At 42.9% G+C, this 27,955-nt stretch overlaps 1 protein-coding gene across 1 annotated transcript; it reads right to left on the minus strand.

The window, feature by feature from the left end:
• Window positions 1–1,472: 1,472 nt before the first annotated feature.
• On the minus strand, window positions 1,473–18,379 carry PLD4 (phospholipase D family member 4). Its single transcript, XM_065404019.1, has 11 exons — window positions 18,254–18,379; window positions 13,635–13,724; window positions 11,170–11,378; window positions 10,642–10,825; window positions 9,470–9,590; window positions 8,913–9,040; window positions 8,471–8,671; window positions 7,580–7,719; window positions 4,604–4,769; window positions 3,162–3,258; window positions 1,473–1,690 (listed from the first exon to the last, which is right to left on the minus strand). Exons 1-11 carry the CDS (start codon window positions 18,377–18,379, stop codon window positions 1,473–1,475), a joined length of 1,680 nt encoding a protein of 559 aa, XP_065260091.1.
• Between the last annotated feature and the right edge of the window lie 9,576 nt (window positions 18,380–27,955).

The raw sequence follows: 27,955 nt of genomic DNA on the forward strand, positions 1-27,955 counted from the left end.
TGGTCAGGTGCCCACTCCCTTCCTTTTACCTATGCAGGGAGACATTTTAACCCTTTACAGGTAAAGTAAGTAGAAAACAACTACTAAGAGGGATTTTATAGCTAACTGGCTGGCTGGGTGTCCATAAAAGGGAGCTATCCCTCCTTTCATTTATCACAGAGTGTAAGCAAACAATATGTATTTTAATATAGCTAAATCTAGGAACTAAGAATGAAGGCCATACTTACACAATAGGGCACCTTATCCTGGGAAGCAGTGACTCTGAAAAAGATTTGAGGGTCATGGAGGATAATCAGCTGAGCGTGAGCTCCCAGTGTAACACTGAAGCTAAAGAGCTAATGCGAGCCTGGGATGCATAAACAGGAGAAGCTAAAGTAGGAGTAGAGAGGTTATTTTACCGATATGTTTGGCACCAGTGTGACCGCTGCTGGAATATTGTGTTCAGTTCTGGTGCCCATAATTGAAGAGAAATTGATAAAGGTTCACTAAAGAGCAGGGCCGGCCCCAGCTTTTTTGCCGCCCCAAGCGGCGAAGAAAAAAAAAGAAAAAGAAAAAAGCGGCACTTCGGCGGCAGCTCTACCGTGCCGCTTCATTCTTCGGCGGCAATTCAGTGGCAGGTCCTTCCCTTCGAGAGGGACCGAGGGACCCGCCGCCGAATTGCCGCCGAAGACCCGGACATGCCGCCCCTTCCCCTTGGCCGCCCCAAGCACCTGCCCCCTGCGCTGGTGCCTGGAGCCGGCCCTGCTAAAGAGCCAGGAGAATGATTAAAGGATTAGAAAACATGCCTTATAGTGAGAAAGACTCAAAGAGCTCAATCTATGTAACTTAATAAGGAGAAGATGAAGGGGTGACTTGATTACAATCAGTAAGTACTTACATTGGGAACAAATATTTAATAATGGGCTCTTCAAACTAGCAGAGAAAAGGTATAACAGGATCCAGTGGCTGGAAATTGAAGCTAGACAAATTCAGACTGGAAATATGGTGTAAAAATTTAATGGTAAGAGTAATTAATCATTGCAACAATTTACGAAGGGTCATGGGGGATACTCCATCACTGACAATTTTAAAATAAAGATTGGATATTTTTCTGAAACATCTACTCTAGAAATTATTCTGGGGAAGCTCTATGGCTTGTGTGATACAGGAGGTCAGACTAGATGATCACAATGGTCCCTTTTGACCTTGTAATCTATGAATCTGCATCTTTAGGTGATTAAATCTGGTCCTTATTGTGCCCTGGGTTGCTGCTTATGTGGCCCATGCCTAATGCTGTCCCAGACAAATATACAAATATTTCACATATTACCTGCCAAAAATTATTTGATTATACAGGTATATTGAACTATGCTCCCAGAACATTAAGTAGTGGGCCATACCAGTAGGAAATGATTTCTTTGACAAATAATAAAAAATAAACTATGTATTTCATGTATATTACATTTCAAACAGAAAGAAAAATGTTGATAAGTTTATAAGTAACTTAATCCCTCTTCCCAGGCACAGTCTTTCTGCCCATGTAGATCTTCCATATTTACTGAATATTTGGAATTCCAGTCTCGTTCAAAAAGATTTTTTAATTGTTCCTGTATAACCGGCTTCTTTCTTTGAGGATCTGTTGAAGTCTGGTTGACAATCAGCCCAACTCCAGCTGTATTACTAAAGTAATCTTTTGACCAATTGGAAGTCCCTACAGGATAGAAACATTGATGGTTAAAAAGGAAGAACAATTTTATTTCAAATATTTTGTAGGGCAGAGGGGCAAATGGGAGACGTGACGTTGGATGAAATTTCATGCCTGGGGACTAATGTTAGACTCTTCAATACATATTTAAGGCACCTAAATATAAGTGGACTGATTTTCAGAAATGTGGTACAACCACAAATGCCATGAAACTCAATGGAAGCTGCAAGTCATCAGCATCTTTGAAAATCAGGCTGTTTCTCATTTGAGGGCTCCAATATAGACGAGCAATTTTAAGTATCAACTGGAGGCTCTTTAGGAGTCTAATACAATGGAGGTTGTGGCACAGAGGCACTGAATGTACCCATTATAGAAATAGGAGCAAGACACAAAGTTTGAATTGGGGCATGAGGCGGGAGGGGGGGTATTTCCAGGTCTGATATTTTGGTTCAGGTCCATAGCTAGTAAATTTATTTCACTCTGCACTCTCTCTCTCTCTCTCTCGGTTTTCTGTGCAGCAGTGCCTTAGCTGCCTCAGTGACAATGCAATCTCTGCAAAGCTTTTGAACCATCAGAAGAAAAAGACTAAATGAAAATAAGGTATGCAGCTGAACTTTACTTGTTACAAGAAAACAGGTCTAGCTGAACACAACACCTACAACCACTGTGTCCTATTCTTGGGATCTAGCTAAATGTGATTTCTGATGCTCTGTCAACAGCTACCATAACACAAAGCATTGAACACTGTGAATAAATCCAAATTTTAGTACATAGGGTTTCTGTGGCAGGTTGTCTCACTCAGACAAATCTCTCATCCATTCCAAGAGGTGCTTTGGGTAGAAAATAAATTCTCATTGTAACTAACTGCACCTCTATCTTCTGAAGATAATTCAATAGGACACAAACGCACACTGACAGAGGGGTGAACTTGGTGCCCTCTTCCATCACTTCCTCTCATCTAGGATTCTAATATGAGAATGAGACATCAACACCAACATGGTGGTTAATAATTTAGGGTGTCTGAGGCCCCTGTATCCTCCACTCCTGAAATTCTGCTTAACAAACAACTGGTCAATGGATTCCTCACATTAAGCTTTTTAAAGCAAAATAATTTTTTCCCCTCTGGAATACTGAGTGTCATTGCATGAATCTAAACACACAATTTATGAGATTACTGCAAGTGCTTGACAATAATACTAATCTCCGCTCATTCAAGGCCATGTACTTCATTCTTAATGGTTCACAATCCAATAAAATAATCTCTTGCTGAATTTGCCCTACATTATTTTCTCCCATCATGTCTTTACTCTTCTATCCAGTGCAAATATTTTGCTAAAGCTACCACTATATGTTTCTGCACCCTTCATGGTAAATTTAGCTAACATTTGACATGACACCCAATGCCATTTCAGCTCTGTCCCAACCCTGTAGTTCTGATCATGTCTGAAACTATACATATTCAAAATAGGACGCTTACCAATATACGCCACTTTATCAGTGACCATATATTTGTTGTGGTTCACTCTCCCGAAAGGGATGTTTGTGTGATTCAGAACTGGAACAATGAAGATTTTCTGGATGGAAAATAATTACAAAGCATACATAGAATTACTGGAGTGAAGCATAGATTATATTATTGGATGCTGCAAACTTTCTTTGTTTTCAAATAAAAATCTATATAGAATAGAATAGAACAATATTTTCAAAAGCTCTGGCTTTAGATGGTTTATAAGACAGATTTTGCTATTAGTCAAGAAAACTAACTTGGAAAACTGGTGACTGCACTGTGAGCAAAACTGGATAAGACAGTGTGATCAGATAAGTATAATATGTACTTCACAATGTTCCATCTGTGAAAGAGCTATCATATTACAGTAAAGACAACTAAATACAGATTTAGACAGCTGTTTAATAGTCTTACTATTCTGCATTCATCACTGATTGTTGAGCGTTACTGTACAGTTGAATGGGCTGATCCCAGACAGAGACTGGTATTGCAAAGAGCAACAGTGCCTTATAATTTTTTTACTTTAATTAAAATTACATTTCAAACCATTGTTTGTTATCTTCCCTGCTAAAAATCCATCCATCTTGATTCTGTTATTCTCCTCTATCCATCCACCTGCACCAAGCTGGGCTTTCACCCTAGTAACCACATTGGTGTATTTGCAGGGAGGTCACTAGTAAGGAGTCCCATTCATAAAAGTGTGAGTGGTGCTACTAATCAGACAAAGTGTAATTTCTTAACCATGCCACACCAGAAAGATGATGCTGTGAAAGTTGTTAGAGGCTGTGAAGAAGAGCTTATCAATTAAATTACCACAACAATTGTAATGAGTCAGCTATCCTCTTTGTAGATTTCTTTGCATGTGCACTAATATTGCAAACTGGCTTGAAATAAGTACAGCCATTGCTTCCTAGAAGAATATCATCATCATCATGACCAATCCCACAGGGATGTAGAATCATTGCAGATCAAGTGCCAACTGGCTCCATCTTTAGCTAGGTCCTTAAGATGGTCCGGCTGTATATTCAGTTTACATCTATCACTGGCAATCACATCGCACCACCAAAGCTTTTGGCAACTACGTAATCGCTATCCATATAGTGGCATTCCTTGGTAAATATGCTTCATAATTCACTGGTTTTCCACCCTAATAATATGTCCAAGAAAGCTGCTGAAATCAAACCAGTGCTGGTGGAAGCGGTTGCTGGGTTCAGATAAGAATAATGTTGAATAACATCGCCTAGGCCCAAATTTCAAAGGGCTATTGCTGCAAGGTCTGTAATCAAATTTGTATGCGCATGCATTTGTGTATACAGCTGTACATTTATACACACAAGTAGTTGTGGTGCCTGCCTGAAAGCTGCCTTTTTTAAAGGATGGCCCATTATGTCAAAAGAGTTTTCTTATCTTACCACATCGATGGTGATGTTGGTATGTGGATCACTGAGAGCATGAAGTGACTGCAAGTAATGGAACATGGATGGGTCAGTGTGAAGCCAGCAGCTGATCAAAAGCCTGATTTGTACATTGTGGTTGAATGCCACACGTCTCAGAGCATTGTCAATGTCTGGCCAGTATCTATAGGAATGAAAGTAAATGAACAGAAAAATACATTCAGAGAAAATTGAGACAAGAAATCTCTCTCACTACATTGATAACAAAATAACCATAGCGATAATAATATAGAGCTGGATCATTCCTTTGAAGGTACTACCTGGAGTCAAAGACAATGGGGAGCCCTGGGGATAAACCAGGAGTCATTTTGCAGAATGCCTCCTGGATGTGTCTTATGCACAGAGGCTGTTCCCACTCTATACACTGGTCCCACTCCATCAGCTAGTGCAGATGGACGAAAGGGCATGGCACCATCTTCTCTCCACCCCTGCCTGCCCCCGTTAGTATGCTGTAAGGCCACATGTCCGGGAAAGACCCTGCTCTGAGTGCAGGGACTACTGTTCTTCCTGGCACTTGTATGAGCCACGCTTGGGGGGAAGGCTGACGACAACTTCCATGGAGGGCAGAATATGGCCCATAATTATTAACTCTTAACACCTGTGTATCACTTTCACTGCCTAGATTATAAAGCACTTTACAGAGGAGGGGGAGCATTATTAGCCCCATTATACTGATGGGGAAACTGACACACAGAAACTTGCCCAAAGTTCCCCAGCAAGGCTGTGGTGGATTAATTTCCTTAACCTATTCTCCTGCCACTGGGAGATGTCTGAGTGCTTCCAAAGGGAATTATTAAACAAATAAACAAAGACCTAGGGCTTTGTTTTCTCAGACCCTCTCTCTCTCTCTCTCACACACACACACACACACACACACACACACACACACACACACACACACACACACACACTCTCTCTCTCTCTCATCCCACTGAAAGCAACAGAGCTACTCATGTGTTTTCAGAATTAGGTCCATGAGCCATAATATATTTGGAAGGCTTGGAAAAAGATTCTGTTTAGGGACTATTCTCCATTGTTTTACCCGTTTTTAATTAATTAACCCCTGGGTATGAAAACAGAAGCTTTGTTCCTTCTGAGTTCAGCTGCCTCAGCTGCTCCTTTCTGCCCAACCTGAACTAATCAGCCACAGTTTGTAACATTACAGCTGGTTGCTGTGGAGATGTGCAAGGGCTCAATCCTGCATTCCCTGGACCCTCAAACCTCCATTTGCATCAGATCAGGAGAGAACATAGAGAACATAAACGGGGGATTAAGGCTTCAAACAGAGAATGCACAACATTAATAATGGACTCCTAAGGGGAAAAAGAGCCTGTTTTCATGCAAATATTCTTAGTGAAAAAGAATGGGAGAAGAGAAATACAGAAAATCAAATATATGACATAGAACAGAATTTCCACTGAACTGTCTGATTTGCAAAATTATCCATCAGGTGGCAGCTGGTCTGTGAGTGATTGGATAATACTTTGATATTAGGAAAAACTTTCTAAATAAAAGGATAGTTAAGCACTGAAATAGGCTTCCAAGGGAGGTTGTGGACTGCCATCGTTAATGGTTTTAAGAATAAGTTAGACAAACACCTGTCAGAAATAGTCCAGGTTTACTTGGTCCTGCTTCAGTGCGGGGGGCTGGACTAGATGACATCTCAAGATCCCTTTCAGCCCTACATTTCTATGATTCTATAACCCATCTCTCTCTATAGATGCCTAGGGCTGCAGGTAATACACACTGTCATGCATTCATTATGGAACAATGATCATTTCTGAGCACATGTACCATGATATGACTGTTGATAGATGCATAAACTAAATGGCAACACAGGGCCCAGTCTGTTCCTCACAGGAGACTTGAAGCAACACACACATATATGTAATTACATATGATCTCTATCAGACTTTTTTTAGTGATTAGATAACCCAGAAGTGCTAGATACAGATATAAGTTAAAATACTCAGAAAGGCTGGCTGCATATAAACTTCCTAATTCAAGTGCAGCTGAGGGTTTTTGAGGCTTTTTTAAAAACACCTAATGACTCCACAGATTTCTGTATTACTCAGAGCGAAGCTAATGATCAGAGACTATATAATTCTAAACCCAGATCTGCTTGTGGTCGTCAGAGCACTAGCTGACCATATAGTGCCTGCTACTTCCCTTCTTTTATAGTTCCTTCTCCAGGCATTCACAGCCTCAGTGAAGAGTCTGAATGCCCATAGAAGTACTTGTAAAGTAGGAGGAAAAGGCAAAAAAGCTTCATCTAATACTGCAACCATAATGGGAGGAAGCAGAGGAGACCAGAGACCATTGAGAGATGCCAGGAGGAGCAACGTTTTCTTTTGAAAATTTTACCCCGAACGTATCTCCCTAGGTTCTTGTAACTGCTATGCTTTTGCCTTGAGTAAAGTTTGGAGGGAAAGGGCCTGATTCTTCATTGCCCTACAGCCTGTGTAGGTATTTACTCCAGTAAACTTTCTAACAATAAGTGTAGTTAAGCACAACTAGGCTTCCACAAGAGATTGTGGAATCCCCGTGACTGAAAGATTTTAAGAGCAGGTTGAATAAACACCTGTCAGGGAGGGGCTATGTTTAGATGGCCCTACCTAAGCACAGGGGGGCTGGACTTCATGACTTCTTGAGCTCCCTTCCAGCCCTACATACATTTCCATGAAGCTATGAAGTGAGAGCAAAGTCAATGTAAAATGCTACCAAAACAGAAGGGTAGTGTTTTACACACATTTTGCAATGGCATAACAACTGCAGAATGTCCAAAGTCTCAGTTCACTCCATGGGTGAAAAAACAATATTAATATTTCTAAAGGGGGAAAATGCTGCATTTTTGGTAAGAACAAATTTCTGCAAAAGCAAAGGACATTTAGTTATGAAAACAGTTGACTGCTTGATCCAGGTTTAATCTCCTACTTTGCTGGGTGTCTGAAGCGGGTTGTAGGAAAATACTCCATGACTGAGATATACACATATTCTTCTGCATCATTTATAACATCAATAATAGAAATGAGGTCGTGAGTACGACCCTTTGGGCAAAACACAGGAGGAGAGGCCTGTAAAGGAGGGAAACAAAGTCTGATGATCATCGTACATTTCTCTGTTCCTGTCCTACTATTTAAATTTTCTTTCAACAAACTTTAATTGATTGAATTATATTAACCTCTACTCAGTTTTGATTACACATACAGAATTTCCTGAGCTGTATTCATTTACAGGTTCAGGAACTGTCTAAACAATTTTTAGGTTCGAAAACTGGACCCAAAATCCCAGAATATAATCAATATGTCCATCAGATAGCTAATATAATAAGGAAGAAACCCTATAGGTCAGTAATTCTGTATTTCAAATCTACTAGCCATTACAAGGTAGTAAAAGAAAGTTTAAAAACCATCATGGGCTAGAATTGCTACACACTATTTACTACGGGCCAGATTTTGCCACTCTTATTCACACTGAGTAATGCATTAATCCTAAAGTAGTCTCTTTCAAATGAATGGGAAGACCTGAGCAGTAAGTTACTACAAAATGTGAGTGACCTATGGCAGGATCTGTCCCTATGTTTTCATCTGAAGATACAGGGCCTGGTTCTATATTCCTTACTCATGTTGCGTAGGACCTTATTCCATGAGTAGCCCCACTGAATGGAGGGAATTCTGTATTCCACTGAATTGTGGAATAAGTTGCTACTCAACCTGAGTAGAGCGTAAATGAGCCCGAGTAAAGAGAAAAATACAGAATATGACATTTCCAGCAAACAGTTTGCCACAGTTTACCAAAAAATATTTTAATTTTAAATCTGCTTACAGAAAAATAGGCTGTTGTCAAGGTTCCATTAAACTGCACCTCCAGAGGCCTAAACTTGTTAATTTGGGTGGAATAATTGTTCGGCCATGGGGAGGGAATGGTGGCATTAGCGTGCCCAAGATCCCAGTATGTTCTGAACGTTTTCCATAGATCATTGGCTAAGCAGCTGCAGTTGTATATCACGGCACCAACTTCTTTCACCTGCAGAGAGAGTGAACATATGTCAAAACCCGCTCTCTTACACCTCAAAGGCTTTCTTCACCCCACATTGTTTTCCTGATGTGCCCATATTTTATATTACTGTCATGTGTTGGCACGGAGAACTATAATAAAATATGTGAATGATCATTTCTCACATGGCTCTGAAATTTATCCCATGGATATCATCTCTACCATGTGTATTGAGGTGAGTTTATGTTTAGCAGTATAAAGTACATCTGACCTGAGAAAATGACCTCCAGTCCATATTTGCACTGCCAATATACATGTGTTTCATGTCTACAATCCAGAATTTGGAATGCAGCACACCTTTTGTCAAATGTCCAAAATTGACCCTTCTTACATGAGCCCCTAAGGAAAGATATTGAGTAAGAGGGGGAAACAAACATGTTTTAGCTAAAGTAATTCCCAACACAGCTTTTAATTTTAATATTAACATGAAAATGGAGTGTAATCTGTATCATTCTTGTGGTGACCAGAACGTGTATGGATTTCTAGTACTTGTATGATATGGATTTCTAGTATTTGTATAATATATGAATACTTGCTAAAGCTTAACTTTCAGAAAAGTACCTTAACTGTATATCAATATTCACAAAGGACCCAATCCACCAAAGCACTTAAACTCATGCTTAACTTTAAGCATGTGAGTAGTCTCATTGATTGCAAATTAAACATGAGTTGAATTGGATCCTTGGGTCCTTGTTTACAACATTGTTTACTTGGGTCCGTGTTTACAACACTGCAGAACTGTAGAGGCCTTGTGAATTACATAGTTACCTTTTTTCTTCAAAACCTTAAGATCAGTTGAATTGACAGCTAAAGTTGGCAGGCTTGTTGCAATATACACTGAGACATTCTCCATAAGTAAACTTTTGAACTTCTTCAGAATATCTTCACCCTGCATATAATGCACCACTCATTATGCTGCACTATGACAATAAACAGCAAGGACCTTCTAAAAATAGGTACTTAATTTGAAGGAAACACACACAATACAAGGATGGGAATGTCTTATCTTTAAGTGAGTTTCAGCTAGAGATGGACTAAAGACACAAAATAAAGATCTTGATCCAATTTATAAATACAGCTTTGCTTCCTATCAATTAATATAATTTGCTGTAAGGTCATTACAGCCAAACACAGAAAACATTAGAACTGACATATTTCTGGAGTTCAAAGATGAAATGCAAACGGCAACAAAAACTATTGGCTGCTGATACATCGAATTGATTTTCTGAATCATTTTTATTTGAGGATGAAAGTAGTAGGGATTAGAATAGGATGAGCTGGCCCTTTAAGAGGGTAGGGGCTCAGCTGCACCTCTGCCACACTTGTCTCTTCAACCAGGTGGAGGAAATGAGCAAAATCATGTGACAGGCAGGTCATAGGAGGGAGGAAGGGATATGAGCAGCTTCTGGGTCACAGGGAGAGAGGGAGAAGTATTGGGATGGCAGATAGTATAGGAAGAGGACATTGGAAGGAGCGGCAGGGCAGCCGAGATAGTGGAAAGCCCTATTGTGTTGGGTTCTGAAGGCTGGAAACCCATAGAAGAAGGTGAGCAAGGGTTTCTCCTACACTGCCACCTAGTGAGGTGAAGCCGTGATCCCTGCAAACAAGGGCAGGCACATAAAGACTGAATAGAGGCCAGGAGAGGGCAGAGCTGAGCCCAGGGGAAGGGCAGCTTTGGAAGAGAAGAGAGACTCTTGGAAAGGAAGATCAGGATGGAAGACTCTTGGTTTTGTGTTTGCTTGGACTTTGGTACCCCGGACGGCGTGGCTTTCTTGTGATTTGGCTGGAGGGCTAAGCCACCTCTGTCATGTCAAGCTCTGAAGGCCAAGAGGATGGTATGAGAGGAGGGTAAACTGTGGCAATGGAGGGTCCTGGAGCCAGACCGGATAGGTGCACTGCTCCATGGATCATATGTGAGCTTATTCCTGTTTTTCTCTTACCTCTTCAGAAGATGAGTCATTTACATGTATATCTTCTCCTGTGAGAGACCAGTAGTAAGAAGCCACATGAATTCTTTCCTGTGCCATGTTGAGAAGACCCATCCACGCTTGGTACAAGGGTTTCACAGTGGTGCTATTTGTCTCATAAGGCATGTCATAAGGAATACTTTCCACAAGTTCAAAACTGCAATGGCAATTGCATATCATGAGGCAAACATTCATGAACTGAGAGTCATTCATGAAGGACACTGAAGAATATTCCTCTCTATATGCGGTAATGGACAATTCTGAATTAGAACCCCAAGGGCTGGGCAAGATGACCAGAGAGTGTTTGCTGGCTCTAGTTTCTGTAATCCTATGAGATGCGTAATCAGAAAGTTTAATTATCTTCCCAAATTAGTGATGCTTTATAAACTGTTACAGTATGTTGCTTTGCTATCTGTCTTCTTTTGCAGTTGTTAACATTATGACTATTTCTCTATCAGTTAATTAACTCTCTCTCTCTCTAAACCATCAGATCTGGCTTACTTGCATGAATCATTACATCTATTGACATTGTCTTCATTAATCATCTTGTCTTCCAAGATATCACCAAAGAGTCCTTGCTCCTCCATCTGCTGGTAACTGCTGATAATGGTTTCTTTGTCCTCTGGAAAATCTATGTTGACTGGTTTTATGATGTAAATAGCCATCAGGACAACAAACCCAACTATTGAAATCACCAGTATGAACTGGACCTAGAAGAGAGTTCATGTTAGAGATGGTTTGTCATAGCTGAAAAGCCTTCCAAGAGCCATTAATACTGTAACGGGTACCTATCACTTTACAAACAAGTACCTGAATGTTAACTCTGCTTTCAGCTACTATCAAACAGTTCATTTGCACCAGATACGTCATTCAGACCAAGGACCCTGAGCTTGGGGCTGATTTTACTTTTAAAATTTTATTTTATACCAATACACCAAAAATCCTTTCTTTACCCAAACTTTATTTGACATGTTTCATTTTTCTTTAACACAAGAATAGCAGATATTCATCCGTAACGCAGCCTGAAATATGGAGTCATAACCATAATTGGTATATTTACAAACTTGGGGAAAAAACAAACAGGCAGTTTTGCAGAGGTCAGAAACATAAATATAAATACAAATCAGAAACATAAAGCCATTTTTTGGTTTCAGGCCATTGTTTGTTTTTAGACTTCTATACCTCAAATGTCACTTTGGAAAGTGGAACTTAGCAAACCATTAGTGCATGAGATCGATAGTGTTCCTCTTTATGCTTTCATTTTGGTCTAACAGCTTGGTGTTTCTCTTTTTCTGTGTCTTTCATAACCAGAATGTCTGGCGAACTTACTTATATACAGGTACAGTGCATGCACTCATTATGAAACTTACAACATAATAGTGACCTCTACATGACTTTCCTATATTAAGGAGATCGAGCAATGGAGCAATAATTATAAATGTTAGGATCATTTTTACCTAGTCATGCCCAGACCCTCAAAGGTATTTAGGCACCTAACTCCCACTGATTTCAACTCTAGAGAGTACCTCTTGCAACTCTTAGGAGCTAGGAGTGTTTGGCACCTTGTGGAAGGCAATCAACACCTCTGGACTCTAAAACCTCCAGGGAGTGGACCTTCCTTTCCTATTCATTTGAAAATGCCTGATAAGCCCTAGGTGTAAATGTGAACAAACAAAAATAATTGTAAATAATAGGAATTAGCACAATTATTAATCTTCCATTTTAGATTTTAAACACTCTAAGAAAACAGCTAAAATATCACTTATAATGTAAATCTCTGTTTGGTTTTAACTTTTGTGTAAATTCTCTAATGCTTGCGACGCTACCACCAGTTGAAGGGTGAACCTCTGTATAAAACAAACCCACCTAAGATGAGCATTTTGGCCTGTAACACTAACAGATTACAGATGGATCATCTAATTAAGAAATTGTGTGACTCACAGTCCATTCCCACTCTCATTGATGTCAGTTGCAAAATTCCCATTGATTTCAACAGGGTGAGGATTTCACCCTATGAATGTTAATGGCATGGGTTATATTGTAATATGGGTTTGCAAGGGAAGAAATCCACATAGAAGACAACCTGTGCTTAGCACCCCTATGCCAGAGTGCTGGGAGCAAGCTTGGGTGGATAAAATAATTCTAATGGATTGTTACTTGGTGACTAAATCGGGGGAACATTCACCCCAGTACATTCACCCCAGTCTAGATAATACTTAGTCTTGCCATGAGTGCAGGGGACTGGACTATGATTCTAAGACACATACACACACAAGGCTCGATGAATCGCTTAATCCCTTAAAATAGTATCCAAGTGGTACATCAGCCTTGCAGATGAATTTCATCTGCTGTATTACATGGGCCATTTTAAAGGATAAATCCACAGTAATTTCACTTATCAGGGGGTAGCCGTGTTAGTCTGTATCTACAAAAACAACAAGGAGTCTGGTGGCACCTTAAAGACTAACAGATTTATTTGGGCATAAGCTTTCGTGGGTAAAAACCTCACTTCTTCGGATGCAACTGAAGTCAGTGGCCCAGATCCTCAGCTGGTGGGTAAATTGACAGGGCTCCATTGACTTCAGTGAAGCTGTGCTGATATACACCAGCTGGAAATGTGGTCCACTAAATTTGTCTATTTATCTATTTGCCTCCTGTCACTGTCGGATCTGAGCATCAATGAAGTACATGGCACTGCTTGCATGAGTGGGCGTTACTCTCACAAGCAAAGGCTGCAGGACTGGTCTCTATATTGTCACACACTGTGGGGCCAATCAGGGCCCCGGTTAAGTCAATGAGGATTTTGGCCACTGATTTTGCTGCATACAGGCTCAAAGCCAACTTGTAATTCTAACCCATATAATAAAAATATTATTATTAAATTGTTATTTTTTCTGAGCGATCTTGATACAATGCCATGTATTCTCAGTTCTCGTTCACTCACCATGGTGTGTTTGAATACCTACCGCTTTGATGCCTTTTTGGTCATTTGAGTTTAATTTCACATAGGAATACTCATTTAACAGCAGGGATTTTTTAAAAGCATTTTTTCCAATCTGCAAAACAGAAACGTATGTACGGGGGGGAAAATAAGAAACTGAATCAAGTACTATGGCAACATTTGTATAAAGCCTGTTACACACAGAAAACCAGGTTACTGCAGTTGTACTTTGTGGAGTTCTGGAAATGACAAGCGTACAGAACAATTATCGTATTATGGAACTTTGGTGACATTACTAGATACCAAGATGACATGGCCCAGTCTTTGCACATGGAATGCATTCCCTGTAGCTAATTTGCAAGGAAATGACCCTCTCATTCTTCAGATCTCTCCTCAAGACCCACTTCTATCATGGTGCCTACAAATAAATTAGCCAACTAATAATGCCAAAGTACAGAAGCTAGAGGGGATAGTGGATCTTTTTCAAATCTAAATGGTCTAACATTTTGACTGTATATTTTGTCCTTCATCCCTACCCTGTGCACTGGGGTTGGCTTCTTAGATTGTAAGCTCTTCAAGGCAGAGACTGTGTTAATGGGACACAGACCAAGTGGGTCTGCTGAAATCTGCAAGTCTCTTCTCTCCATTGCAGCCATGCTCCAGGAAACTAGCTAACCCCAGTGCTCAGGCTATGCTGTCCCCACATGCAAGTGTCATCAAGGTCTCCAGCCACAGAGTATCCCTGCTGTAGTGCTGTTCCCAGCCTGCCAGAGGTAACCCCCAGGAGTTACAGAAAGGAGTGGCAACATGAGTGGGTACTTGATACTTTTGTAACAGTACCATATCCCCTAGACCAGTGTTTTTCAACCACTGTTCCGCGGCACACTAGTGTGCCGCGAGATGTTGCCTGGTGTGCCGTGGGAAAAAAATATTAAACCATGCTTGAATGTCGGAACTGGTTACTAAAATTTTTGAATCCCACCACTGATGTTAAGGACTATAAATAGCTCAGAATATCAGCTTTGTGTTCAGCCAAACAGGCCCAGGTTGCGCACTGAATAAAGTATTTTATAATTTTTCATATTTCTGTTTACTTACTATTTCATAATAAAGTAATTATAAAATACTTTCTTTGTGTTTATTTGATTCCTATTCAAGAGAATTACTTTATATATAGTCAATATAGGCACAGAGTTAAATTTTTTAACATTTTCTAATGGTGGTGTGCCTCGTGATTTTTTTCATGAAACAAGTGTGCCTTTGCCCAAAAAAAGGTTGAAAAACACTGCCCTAGACTCACTGAAGCTCACACCAGAGGACGGGGTAAGAATCGTTAGTGGATACACTGGGGGTTGCCTTTCCACATAGGTGGCTTTAGCATGGGCTCAGCTGCCCCCACAGAACATGCAGTGCGGCTCAGGTTTGGTCCGGCAGTGGCTGGCGTGCAATCTGGTCGCAGCGCCACTCAGGTTTGGCGCCCACTATCAGTAGAGTGGGGAGTGACTCACCCACCCCAACCGGGGCCAGCTCCAACCATTGCTGCAGTTGGCATCATCGTGTGGGGCTGGAGCTCAGGAAGAGGCAGGACCGGGAACAGCGCCCTGTCTGCCCTCAGGGCAGAGCCCTCCCCCACCCCCCAGGAGGGCAGTGAGCCCTCTGTGAGCTTCCATCCCGTTCCCAGTTCCTCATCCCCATGAGGAAGGCAGCAACCCCACAATATGCCCTCCCCCGCAATATAGTGCACTCACTGAGTCGGAAGGCCTCATCCACCCCTGCCTTTCCAATCACTTCACATGCCTCAGGGTCAAACTCACTCCTGAGGTCACTGTAGTTACCCCAGGGATGAATTTGGGGGGATAATAGGCATTTGTATGCGTTCAGAAGCAAAGAGCACATTCTGAGGAAGGGTAGATTCAGTTATGATAGTGGCAAGGAGGGCCAGTATGGCATGAGCACCTATCCTGGCCCTGTATCTCCTTTCTACACCTCTGCTGTCTATAACTCCTGTCCCTGAGCCATAATGTATTTGCAACACAGATTGCTTGTAGGGACTGGTTCCCAAGTGCTGGATGGCGTGAAGGAAAGAGGAGGAGAAGATCTCAGGAAGCAGTGGGCAATCAAGGAGTAATGATGCTGAAATGTAGATTTGGGGAAGGGAAGAGACTCAGATAAAAGAAGAGAATGCAAGATGAAAGGGTAGAGAAGCGAGAGCAAGCAACACAGAAGAGGAGGAAAAGATGACAGGATAAAATGAGTGAATACAACCACGTTTAATAAACAACAGCCCACACATTCACAGGAGGGAAAGCTGTGATTCCATCTATGGGATCGGTTATTATTATTTTTAATCATGTTTATTTCAGCAGTGGCTAAAAACCAACCAAGAATTGGGCCCCTTTGGGCTAGGCAGCGTACAAACACAGAGTATTGGCAGCCTCTGCCCTGAAGAGCTTACGGTCTAAATAGACAAGACAGACACCAGGTCGTGGAAGGGGTATAGAGTGACTAATGTGATGGTGGCAAACGCCATCTTAGTTCCACCACATTGTTTGGGATGTGGGTTTAGTTAGGAGGCAGTCACCTAAATGGAAAGAAATGGGAAACGGGACATTGAAAGGAAGGGTGGTGTGGGGGACAAGCCAGATGAAAAGAGGGTAAGCAGGCAGGTGTGGAGTAAGGCTGAAGGGAAGAGATTGTGAGGCATAGGGCTACAGAGCTGGGGGAGGGGCACTGCCCAGGCTACGGCCTCACCATTTTTAAGCAGGTACATGGAAAATAAGGGGTTTTCTATTCTCGTGCCGGTTGCCAGTCAAGAGATGTAATCTGCTGGGGTTTTGGCTGCGCTCATGTGCAGCCGTGTGCGTGGGAGGGTCTCGTAACAAGTGACTGTGCACGTCACAGCTGGGAGCACCCTGCAACCGGCACCTAGGTCCCAATCTGCATGCACTGTGGGCAGTGTGCTGCATGCCTGGCCCTCCGCTGCCAGCTGCCGAAACCATGCAGGTCCTCTTAGTGCTGGGCACGGGACTGGAAGAGGGAGGGACCTGTTACCCGAGGGCGAGGATCGCCAGCAGGGAGGGGTAAGGTAAGGAGTGGAGTGGGGGTGGCAGGGGCTCTTGGGAGGGGACAGTAGGGAGAGTCCCCCAAGGGCTCAGGCTCCTGGGAGGAGGTGGGTGTAGCGGTTCATTGGCCCGGGGGCAGGGATGGGCAGGCTGATGGTGGGGTAAGTGATGTGCCTGAGAGGGGAAGAAGAGGTTCAGGCGGGGGTGGGGGTGGGAAGAAAGGGCAGTGTATCCCCCCACTTTAAATGGCACTCCATAGCCCCTGCTGGGACAGAGGGGGAGACCTGGAGCAAGCAGCCAGTCAGCACAGGGCAAAGAAAGTCCAGTCAAACCTGTAGAAAGTTCTCTGAGTGTCCAGAGGTCCCTGCTGTGGCAGCTTTTGCAGCTGCACATGTGGGAGGCACCACCTGGGTGTTAGTCCCTCCAAAATGTGTGTGTGGGGGGGCTCCCCTGCACAGTTCTGGGTCTGGAATGGGGTATTGGGGAGAGGGGATGCCCAGGCTAGGCCCCATTTTACCCCTCCACCCAGTGCAGCAATCCGAGCAGCTGCTGCTTCGGGCTAGAGCGCTTGGTGACAAACCTTCCATTCTGAGTGCACTTGGTGGAATCAGAGAACTCAGATATAGGAAAGCCCTGTGAGGTGCCATCTAGCCCATCCCACTCCCCATGTTAAATCCTTTTCTGCCGCGTGTTGTCTGATGCCAGCAGGATCCCTTGAAAGAACTGCAGCCCTGTTATATGCGCCTACAGATACATTATGCCTTAGCATCTAGAACTTGCAAAAGCGGTAATTAACATGTTTCACTTCTCTTTTCCGGTAACAGTTACAAGATGGGTTTGGACAGCAGCATTTCTCTTTTACATATTATCATGAACAGCCTCCCACTTGCCATAAAAAGCACATGGAATAAAAACCCCATTTTGTTCAAATTAGGGAATTCTATGTACCACTGACTCTGATGCATTGAAGTCAATCGAACTATACCTACTTACACAAGCTGAGGATGTGGTCCCAAATTTTAATAATAATAATAATAATAATAAAAGAATACTCTGGAATCAAACAGAACTCTTAAAAGAAAAGCAGAAGTAGTAGCCCAATAAGGAACCACAACTCATTAGCAGCTTTGTTTGACTTTGGTGGACTTTAGTCGCTGAAAGTAAGTGACAAAGTGCAAAGAACAAAAGTCTTTTTTAATTTTGCTTATCAGATTTCAACAGATAGGCTAATACTAGATTACCTGGAGATACACAGGTTGGGGTATTTAAGCATCATATAGAGGTGGATTGGGTTTTTCCCCTCCAAAATCCCTTTTGATGGTGTCGTATTAGGGGACTGTTAAATAGTAACAGCAACAAAAGAGCCTCAATCTGGGCTTCTGATGAGTTTTTTTCTCCAGGAGAAATGAACTGTTGCAGATTCTGAATTTCAAACATTTACGAAGATGAGTCTCTAGAATAAAACACCCCGCCCAGATAAAACAGATAGAAGCTGTTTTATGTGCCTCAAATTAGTAAGGTGCATTCATCTCCCTGTTTCCCAAAAGTACAAGATGACAGCATAATCGTTCAAAGTACTTACCATCTTGGCAGACTGTCTGCTGTGAAAATGCTCTGCCTTCTTTTGATCAGGCTCACAGCTGCTGTTCTGGCAGCCAGCAGACAAAATCTCCTGCAACAGATTTGTGCCCCCAACCCCCTTCCACATTTGCTTTTTGCTATAGTTAACTTCCTCTTCAGGGCGGGAGTGTCACAAAGCTCATAAATAGATAGAGATCCCAAGTCACTATCTGGCTCTGCCTATCCGAGTGGCACCTCGGACTCTGGGGCCCAATCCTCAACTGGTGTAAATCAGCATAGTTGCCACTGAAGTTGCTTTCCAAACAGGCCCTAGGGACCTGCTGCTGTTGAACTAAATGGCAAAATTTCCACTGGCTTCAGTGGTGCAGGATCAAATCCTAGATCAGCACTGAAAGGCTACAGAGAAAGGCTGTGTTAGGGGGCGTGATAGATCTTCAATGCAGTGTCCACGTGAGATGTTCCAGCAGGTTTACTTCAATAATATCAACTCTTATTGCACTTAGCACAAGCTCTGAGGGCCCAACCCTGCAAGGGGCCAAGTAACAAGGTGTGCTGAGTACCCTGAACTTGCATTGACTTCCTGGGTATACTAAGCCTCCTCAGCACCCACTGAATTGCTTGCATCTTGCAGGATTGAGCCCTTAGTGCATAAAGGTTTTAAAAACACCACACAAAATCCTGGCCCCATTGCAGTCAAGGCAGGACTTCCATACCCCATCATTGGGCCCATCCCCAGCCCACCACTCCCCTCCCAGATTAGGTGTTTCTATCACAATAGAGGTAAAAGAGGCTGAACCAAAGGCACAGAGTTAGTGCCACACATGGCAGCAGATTTAACAGCCAGTCACGCTGCTTTGACTACATACCGGGCGTGATATCCTGGCCCCACTGAAGTCTATGATTAAACTTCCATTGATTTCGATAGGGGCTGGGATTTCTCCCCAGGTGTAGCACCACCCACTACTGAGTGCTGTATGCCAGGCTTAATTCTGGCCCCCTCTAGCACTACATCATGCCCGTTTATTAGCATCCGCTCTCATTTATTAAACATGATACTGCAGCCTGTGGCAGCAGCGATTTCTGCTGTCTGCATGAGGCTAAAGATTCAGGACTCTGAAATTGCACAAGACAACAATGAACAGTTTAATTAAAAGCAAACATTCCTTTTTAATCCAGATCGCCCAGGACATCACCCTGTAATTGGGTTGCCCCTTTTGGCAATGAAAAGGAGCTTGATCGGAAAAATCTCTAGCTCAGATTTTACAGAGGCACCACTTGAGACGCCTGAAAGGGGCCTGGTTTTCAGGAAGTGCTGAGCACCCTCAGGCCCCTTCGAGGCATTCTCAAGCCGAGGCTTCCGAAAGCACTAGTCACGTTTGGAAAATCCTCTCCATAATGATCTTACCTGCACATGCACCAACCCTCAGGGAATCTGGAATGTTGCCACCAGAATCCAGGAAATTGAGACATTTCTCCTCCCCATGGTTGGCTCACTGTCCAGCTGCAATTCTGATGGCAATATGCCCTCCTGCTTTTCAGCCCTCTGTGGTCTAGCTGCCCCCTATTTGTCTGATCTCACATTCACTTCCTCCGCCAGCTCTGCATTTCTAAACTTAGCCTTCTCTCCATCCCCTCCTCCCTTCACAGCTGGGGCTCCCTGTAGCATTTGCTCTACTGGCAACCAGCTGGGACTCTCCCACTTGCCTCCTACAGAGAGCAAACCCCTCTCACTTTAAAAACCTTCCTCTTCACTTTAGCCCAGGACTGACACACTCTCTCCCTCTGACAAACAAGTTAGAGCCCTATTGGGGCAGGGGAAGGATGATACATTACAAGACATTGCACTGGTAGACATGGGAGGTTTGTTAAACAGAAGCTGCTGGGTTAAAATACTTTCATTGCCAGAGTTAATAACAGATAAAGATGTTGCAGTTATTTTAGACTACCCCAAAAAACATTCAATTTGGTTTATGGGGCTACGTAGGTGGTACCCGAATGACACCACAAGGATCATGGGTGAGAGGGGAAGACAAAAGATCCTGGTTCCAGCCCTCTACTGTTCCACTCCCATCAGTGATGGGGCAAGGCCCCTCTTGTGCAGTGACCCATAATTTATCCAGGGCCAGGCTATGCATGAAGCTCACGAGATGCATGAAGCTCACAGTAGCTGTTTTAAGTGGGGAATGCGGCTACCGTCTGCCCCCTTGAGTTGACGACCTAACAGCAGAGATAAACAGCGAGAAGGCCTGACTCCTGCTCACTGTAGCCTCCTGAAAACAAAGAACAACGTGTCATTCTTCTCACTTCTTTCAAAAATAACAAACAAGCCCCCCCTCCAAGGTTTGCTTGTGACAAAGCAACATGGTACAGCTCAGCAGAGCAGATTAGGACAGGGTGTGTGTGAAAGAGAGACCTTTTCCTCCATGGGGACTGTACCTCAATTCCCTCAGTCAATGGCTAGCCCCAGTGCGAGCATAAATAAGTAAAGCTGTGATGTGTGCCTGTGGAGCTTTCCCCTGCTTGAAACCAGGGTGTGCTTTACTCATGCAAACTGCAGCTTTCTTTGTCCACAACCAGGGTTTGGAGAGTGACAACTACCCATGTGGCTGCCTCTTGAGTGCCAAAATTGGGACATATTCCCACTGGAAACAAACTTCCCCTGGAGTCAGAGAGTGAATACTTCTCCTTCCTACTACAAGTGTGCAGGTATGGATGGGTATGTCCATACTAGAAATGCTATGGTGGCACAGCTATGCTGCTGTAGGATAGACGTGTACTACAGTCACTGAATGCGTTCTTCCATTGCTCTAGTACAGGGGCGGGCAAACTTTTTGGCCTGAGGGCCACACTGGGTTTCCGAAATTGTATGGAGGGCCAGTTAGGGGAGGCTGTGCCTCCCCAAACATCCAGGCGTGGCCTAGCCCCTGCCCCATATCCGACCCCCCCTGCTTCTCGCCCCCTGACAGCCCCCTTAGGACTCCTGCCCCATCCAACCCCCCCGTTCCCTGTCCCCTGACAGCCCTCCCGGGACTCCTGCCCAATCCATCTCCCCCTGCTCCCTGTCCCCTGACCGCCCCCAGACCCTGACTGCCCCCTGCCGCCCCATCCAACCCCCCCCTCCTAACTGCTCCCCCAGGACCCTTGTCCCCATTAAACCCCCTGTTCCCCACCCTCTGACCGCCCCGACCCCTATCCACACTCCTGCCCCCTGACCACCACCCCAAACTCCCCTGCCCTCTATCCAACCCCCTGCTCCCTGCCCAGAGCACCGGTGGCTGGAGGCACTACAGCCACACCGCCCAGAGCACCAGGACAGGCAGCCATGCTGCCTGGCTGGAGCCAGCTATGCCACCGCTCAGCACAGAGCACCGGGTCAGGCCGCGGCTCTGCAGCTGCGCCGCCCAGAGTATTGCGCTGGTGGCATAGTGAGCTGAGGCTGCTGGGGAAGGGGAACAGCAGGGGAGGGGCGGGGGACTAGCCTCCCACACCAGGAGTTCAGGGGCCAGGCAGGAGGGTCCCACGGGCGAGATGTGGCCCGTGGGCCGTAGTTTGCCCACGTCTGCTCTAGTAAATCCACCCCTCCAAGAGGCGGTAGCTAGGTCAACAGAAGAATTCTTCCATCGGCCTAGCGGTGTCTACACCAGAGCTGAGCTTTACATTAGTACACAGGGCATGAACTTTTTCCTTGCCCAGAGTTCTGTAGTTGAGAGAGAGAGAGAGAGAGAGAGCGCGCACATCGTTTGCTCCTTTGGTAACAAGGTTGTTTGTGCTTGTTCCTTTACATACAAATAAAAAAAGGCATTTCTTGTAAGAAGGGAGGGAGTGATGGTGGCTACACACTTTTTTGGGCTTCCCTTGTTCTTCCCCTGCTATTCAGAAATCGAAGGTATCGCCTTGTTTTACATTAAAAATATCAGGTCTTGCTTTGCCTGTTAGTTCTGGAGGATGTGATCCTGAAACACCGACACTTTGGGTCTCTCGAACAGTCTGAGCTCTCTGACAGACCCCTGCCTTCCATTTCTGAATCCTTCATCTCCCGCCTAAATCAGGCAACTGGCCCTCAGTAGGCAGCTGTGCTAGGTGCTGCTGCCTGTTGTTCTCTCTCTTGGCTCCCTCAGACCTCCAGGTGAGCTATCTGACCATGGAACTGGGATCACAAGGATCCTGCTTTCATCCAGCTATGAATGTAATATTTCACTCTAGCTGGTTAAAAAAAAAAAAAAAAGAAAAAAAAAAGAAAAACTATGCATTGGCTCCCCAACATCCTCCCCATCTTTACCGGCAAGGTCCAGCATAAGTGATTAGGCCCATGTATAAATTGCCTTTCTGTAAGAGACTGACAGTTCGGAATCGGAGATCAATGATGAGTTTAGGGAGTTACTTTTGCAAATATGGACGGATGCTGCAAACCCTTAAAGACGGGAGTAATCCCCAATCCCACTGAGCTACTCCTGTAAGATTATGGGGGAATCAGGCCACGTATCTGTCTCACACCGGCCAGGAAAGGTTGAAAGAGCATGGCAGGATTTCAACTGACTGCTGTACTCAGCGGTAAGCAGTAGTGATAGCTGCTTCTGCCTTTCCTCTGGTAAGATTTAAAAGTGAATGATAATGGCCTTCATCACTGAGCGAGTAGTTTTGGCAGCAGTTTCACATCTTATTTTTATTCAGCAACGACTTATTAAAAATGACTGAAATGGCTGCCCCTTTGTTTCAAAGGGCACTTGGCATGGCATTTAAAACACTCAGAAATATTGCTCAATGCTGCTAAGTCAGGGTGTGGAGAGTGTCACAGTAAGGTACAATCGGTGCCGTATTTTAGGGGATGTAAGGGTGTCTCTCTCTCTCTCTGGCCTGGTCTACACTGGGGAGGGGGGAATCGATCTAAGATACGCAACTTCAGCTACGAGAATAGCGTAGCTGAAGTCGACGTATCTTAGATCGAATTAAAATTACTTAATTCGCGTCCTCGCGGCACGCCGCGGCTCCCCCGTCGACTTTGCTTCTGCCTCTCGCCGAGCTGGAGTTCAGCAGTTGACGGGAGAGTGATCGGGGATCGATTTACCGCGTCTACACTACACGCAATAAATCGATCCCCGATAGATCGATCGCTACCCGCCGATCCAGCGGGTAGTGTAGACGTACCTTCTGTAAAAGATTACACTAGCCAGTGGTGCTGGAACAATTGCTATAGTGGGGGTGCTGAAGGCGGAAACCATGTATTTAGGTTGTTATTATTCCTTCAAGCCGGGGGTGCAGCACCCCCCGCCCCTCCATTTCCAGCACCTATGACACCAGCAGAGCTAGAGGAAGCATTTTTAAAGAGGCAGGAACATTTGACAAAACCCATTGCTGGTGAAAAAAGCCAAATCTAGTTTGTTAAAAATAAAATGTCCAGTTCTCAAAGGCCTGATCCAAAGGCTGTTGGGGTCAATGGACAGACTCCCATTGATTTCAGTTGGGCTTTGCATCAGGCCCCTAATAGACGGAAAAAATGGGATTGACTTTTGTAATACTTTGATTCATTGCTGAAACAACTCATCACACGATGTTGCATCTGCCATGCGTGTTCCATCATGCTGCTTTGTTCAGAAACTTGGACATGACCGAGGAAGCTGAAACAAAGCTCCACTTCTGTACTGATCATAGTGGTGAGAGCTCCTTAGGCTGAGCAGGAGAAAATGATGCCTTTTCAGCAGTGTGAGAGAGGACGCAGAATTCAGGCAGGGATAGACCTTAACCCAAAGGATTAAATGGGGGCAGGGCATATAAAATAGAGCTGGGTTCAAACCTTAAAAATACCCTCATTAATTGCAGCAAACGAATTGTGTCCCGACAACTGCAATGCAACGCAAACCCACCAAATATTCAGAAGTAAGAAAAGGGCCTCAGAACAGAAGGTGATTTTCAGGCCCCCATCCTGCAACTGAATCCACATGGGTGAATCTGTGTGCATTAAATGGGTGCTCTATGTAGGCAACAATGTAGTTGTAAGAGACTCCAATTGTGTTTGTTACTATGTAGCAATATGATCCTTCATGCCATTATAAGGGGCAGTGTAAGATCAATAGTTTAATTCTCCAAATATTTTCCCATATCAAAATTAATTCTCAAAAAAACCAACAACCCAGAATCATATTTGTCACATGATAAAAGAATGATTTATTAAAGAAATTTTATGATAAAATTATATAAAATAACAATTTATTTTTAAAGACAGCCACAATATCACCTTGGAACAAAATGTACAGATACTGTCTATCATCAAAACAAAATAAATTACCATTCAAAAAACAAGAGAAAGAAACAGGGTGGGAGAAATAGGAATCAAAATTATATACAACATTTTGAGAAGAGAGTGTGGAAAAAAAGAGAGAGACAGTCATTGATCAATTCAAGTTATACAAACGTGTTTCAGCTTTACTCTCATACAGCTTGCATTTGTGTTGCATGCAAATGGAATGATCCAGTGAAGAGTTTAGAACAGCAGAATCGGCAGCATAACAACAGCAGATAGTCAGATAGGCACAATTCAGCACAGGGCACATCCAAAGTAAACAGGTAGTTAACTTTTCTTTCTTTTTTTTTTTTTTTTGCAAAATCATTACACGTATTTGCTGAATTTTAAAAATATCTAGTGTGATCTGCAAAAATGAAGAAAAAACTAGTAGAATCTTGCACTTATATATTTTAAACACTTTTTTCAGTAGGCTGTATGTAAACATTCTGTAAGGTTTTTCTTTATTAAAATATTCAAGGATGACTTAGGCTTTATTCACACTCTTAGCATGACCACAACACGACGGTACTGTAGACACACTTAGGTTCTTGCTCGCAAAGCACTGATGCATTCTCCCAAGGATTTACATTCATTCCATCATCATGAAGTCTCAAGAGTTTAACATCCGAAAACAATCTAAATGAGAGCACAGTTTTCAAGTATAGTAAAAGAACAAAGGCTGGGATTTTCAAAGGCGCCTAAGTGTGTTAGCATCCACGTCCCGGAAAGGTTTAATCAGGGCTGGGTGCTTAACTTCCTTAGACTTGTTTGAAAATGCCAGCCTAATTTTTTAAATGTAAATACAACAAATATGAAAACAATTTACTGTATGAATGACTATTGGGTCAGTAGAGCACACATCAAGCTCACTGAAAGATAACCAACTAAAGGTTGACCCAATGCCCATTAAAGTCAATAGGAATCTTTCCACTGTCTCTAACAGCCATTGGATCAGACCCTAAATGCTTGTGATACTCACATCAGAACTGTACAGGCTTTTTATTGTTGTTGTCACAGAATACTGCTTATAAGACCAAACCTTGGCTAATGGTTTATAATTATGTGGCTTGCTCTTTGGCTTAATTCTAACAGACAAATGCAGAATGAGGTATACTTCAGATTAATTAAGTACCTCAAATATATTTGTTACATTTCAGCACCAAAACGATTACGTACCAGGACTGCAATTAAAATAGTCTTGAAAAATTCTCAGTAAGAACTTTATGCCGGGAAACAGGGTTTTTTTTTATATCACACTGAACAAATTATTCAAAATGAAACAAAATCAGGTTGTGCTTTTCCCTGCCCCCAGACTAAAACTTTTAGAGATTCATGACTCCAGCTTTATTTCCAATTGTTTCTTAAAGGTACCATATTTCTGGGTTTACACAACCAGCAATGAAGATATTTGGGTACCAAGAACAGAGGAACAGCAAAGGGAGAAAATTCATCTCTGATGGGTCACTTCATGAAAGTAGAAACTAGTAAGTTTCCAAGTGAAAGTAAATGGAAGTCACATCAAGGATACGTTGTCAAGAAACAAAACCACTAGAGCATAGCCACGAGGATGGGACAATGTAGTAAAAAGTAGAAACAAATAATAAAATCTGATATTGATGAGTAACTCAAACACACACCTGTCTACTGCAGTGGACTATGTTGCTGAAGCCCTTCAACTCCCAATGAGTCGGAGTCAGCACATTGCTGGATCAGACCCTCACCAAGGAGACTTTTGAAAACGAATTACCGTGTGTCAAGAGCCATACCACTATTTATGATATTAACTAAGGACACAGGCAAGTATTTCAAAAGGATACATTGGAACAATGAGACAGCATTAACATAACAGGCAGCCAGAGAAACTTAAAGGCCAAGTTCCTAGTTATTTTGCAAAGTAAATTTTACTTCCATCATCATAGTGTTCATATGAAGTCCAGTATATTCCTCCAAATATCCATAGGAGCGGACGAGCCATGTTCTCTGTTGGATACATTGGTAGCAAAACTGCACTATTTCCCCCCCACGCAAAACCTTGCAGGCTCGCAAGACACACTAGCATGGCAAACCAGCACACTCTTCCTTTGGGACTGCTTTTGTTTAAATCAATGGAAAACTCCCTCTGGTGGCACTTGAAGCAGAATCCTGCCATTTGCTAGTACACTAAACACGGTGTGAGCAGCCCAGTTATTTAATTATACTTATTTAATTGACACTTTAGCAAAATCCTAGGAGAAAAGGTCAATTAACTGACCCAATTATGAAACCAACCCGACCCCTCCTCCCCCGCCCCCCAATGTGAAGCCAGCACATAAAGAGCAATCGAGCTTGGGAAGCTATTTTCATTAGCAAAATTATACACTGTATGAGTGAGTAGCAGAATTTAGTTTGCTTACCTCCATCAGTAAGTGTATTTCCCACAACTCTGCAGATACACTTTCTTTTCCTGATCACTGTTTTTCAGTCAAGAGGAATTAATGCAACAGAGACAGATTCCAGTTTGCACACTGCATGCATCAAACAGACTCTCCAAAAAGCCACTCAAATACTTTGTTTAGAATTTGGCAGCTCGATTGACAGATGGGATATAAAAAGCTAATTTTACAGTATACTCTCAATGCTGCTGCAAAATAATCCTTAGTGTTCCTAAGATTCTAATGGACCAAAAGAGTCATACCAATGCATTGTAACACCAGCAGCTTCACACTGTTGGGTAGGTTCTCGAGAATACAACAGGATGGTGTGTATTCATGCGTAACTGGACATGAAAAATCTCATGACAACACTATCAGTAAAGGCAGAGCCACACTCAAGCCATTATTTTGAGTGCTGTAGAGTGAATATTAGTTCACAGCCATTGTGTAATTACGTTTATTACATGAGCCAATGGAACAGATGTTTTTCTTAGTAATTGGCTGATCACAGACAACTTGCTCTTTAGCTCATTCAGGAGAATTTGCAGCTCAATATGAAAGACTATTATTATTATATTTTCAAAAAAAGTTTCAGACAGCGATTATACTGAAATAATGAGAATTTGGCAAGCTCAACTATAAAAACTGACCTTCTCATTTATAAGGCTAATCTACATCTGTATACTTGACGCTTTGTGCCTGAAATATGTTCAGAATCTACAACTATATTAGAAATTTTACACCTTCTCAATAGAAAAACAAAGGTTTTGGATTGAAAGCATGATGCACATAGATTCAAAGTGGTTCCTTCCTTTTTTTTTTTTTTTTTTTTTTTTGCAAACACCGAAAACAATTTTCATACAACAAAAACAGAGTTCCTTATAGAAACCCACTGTATTGCACCAATATACTGCTAGGTATGCAAGTTGATTCCAATAGAACTGTAATGCTTTATTTTTAAAATCAGTCCAAAATGTAGCGCCAATCAAAAAAAAGTACACTTCTTTTTTAA

This window comes from Emys orbicularis, chromosome 4 (assembly GCF_028017835.1).
Source record: "Emys orbicularis isolate rEmyOrb1 chromosome 4, rEmyOrb1.hap1, whole genome shotgun sequence".
In the NCBI taxonomy this organism is placed as follows: domain Eukaryota; kingdom Metazoa; phylum Chordata; order Testudines; family Emydidae; genus Emys; species Emys orbicularis.

Excerpts from the sequence above, each read along its gene's own strand:
- PLD4 (XM_065404019.1), bottom strand. The coding sequence starts at position 18,379 with ATGTGGAAGGGGGTTGGGGGCACAAATCTGTTGCAGGAGATTTTGTCT. Across the intron at positions 9,591-10,641 it reads ATGACTCATCTTCTGAAGAG|GGTGAAGATATTCTGAAGAA; the intron begins GTAAGAGAAAAA and ends CATTATATGCAG. Across the intron at positions 9,041-9,469 it reads TAAGGTTTTGAAGAAAAAAG|GGGCTCATGTAAGAAGGGTC; the intron begins GTAACTATGTAA and ends ATCTTTCCTTAG.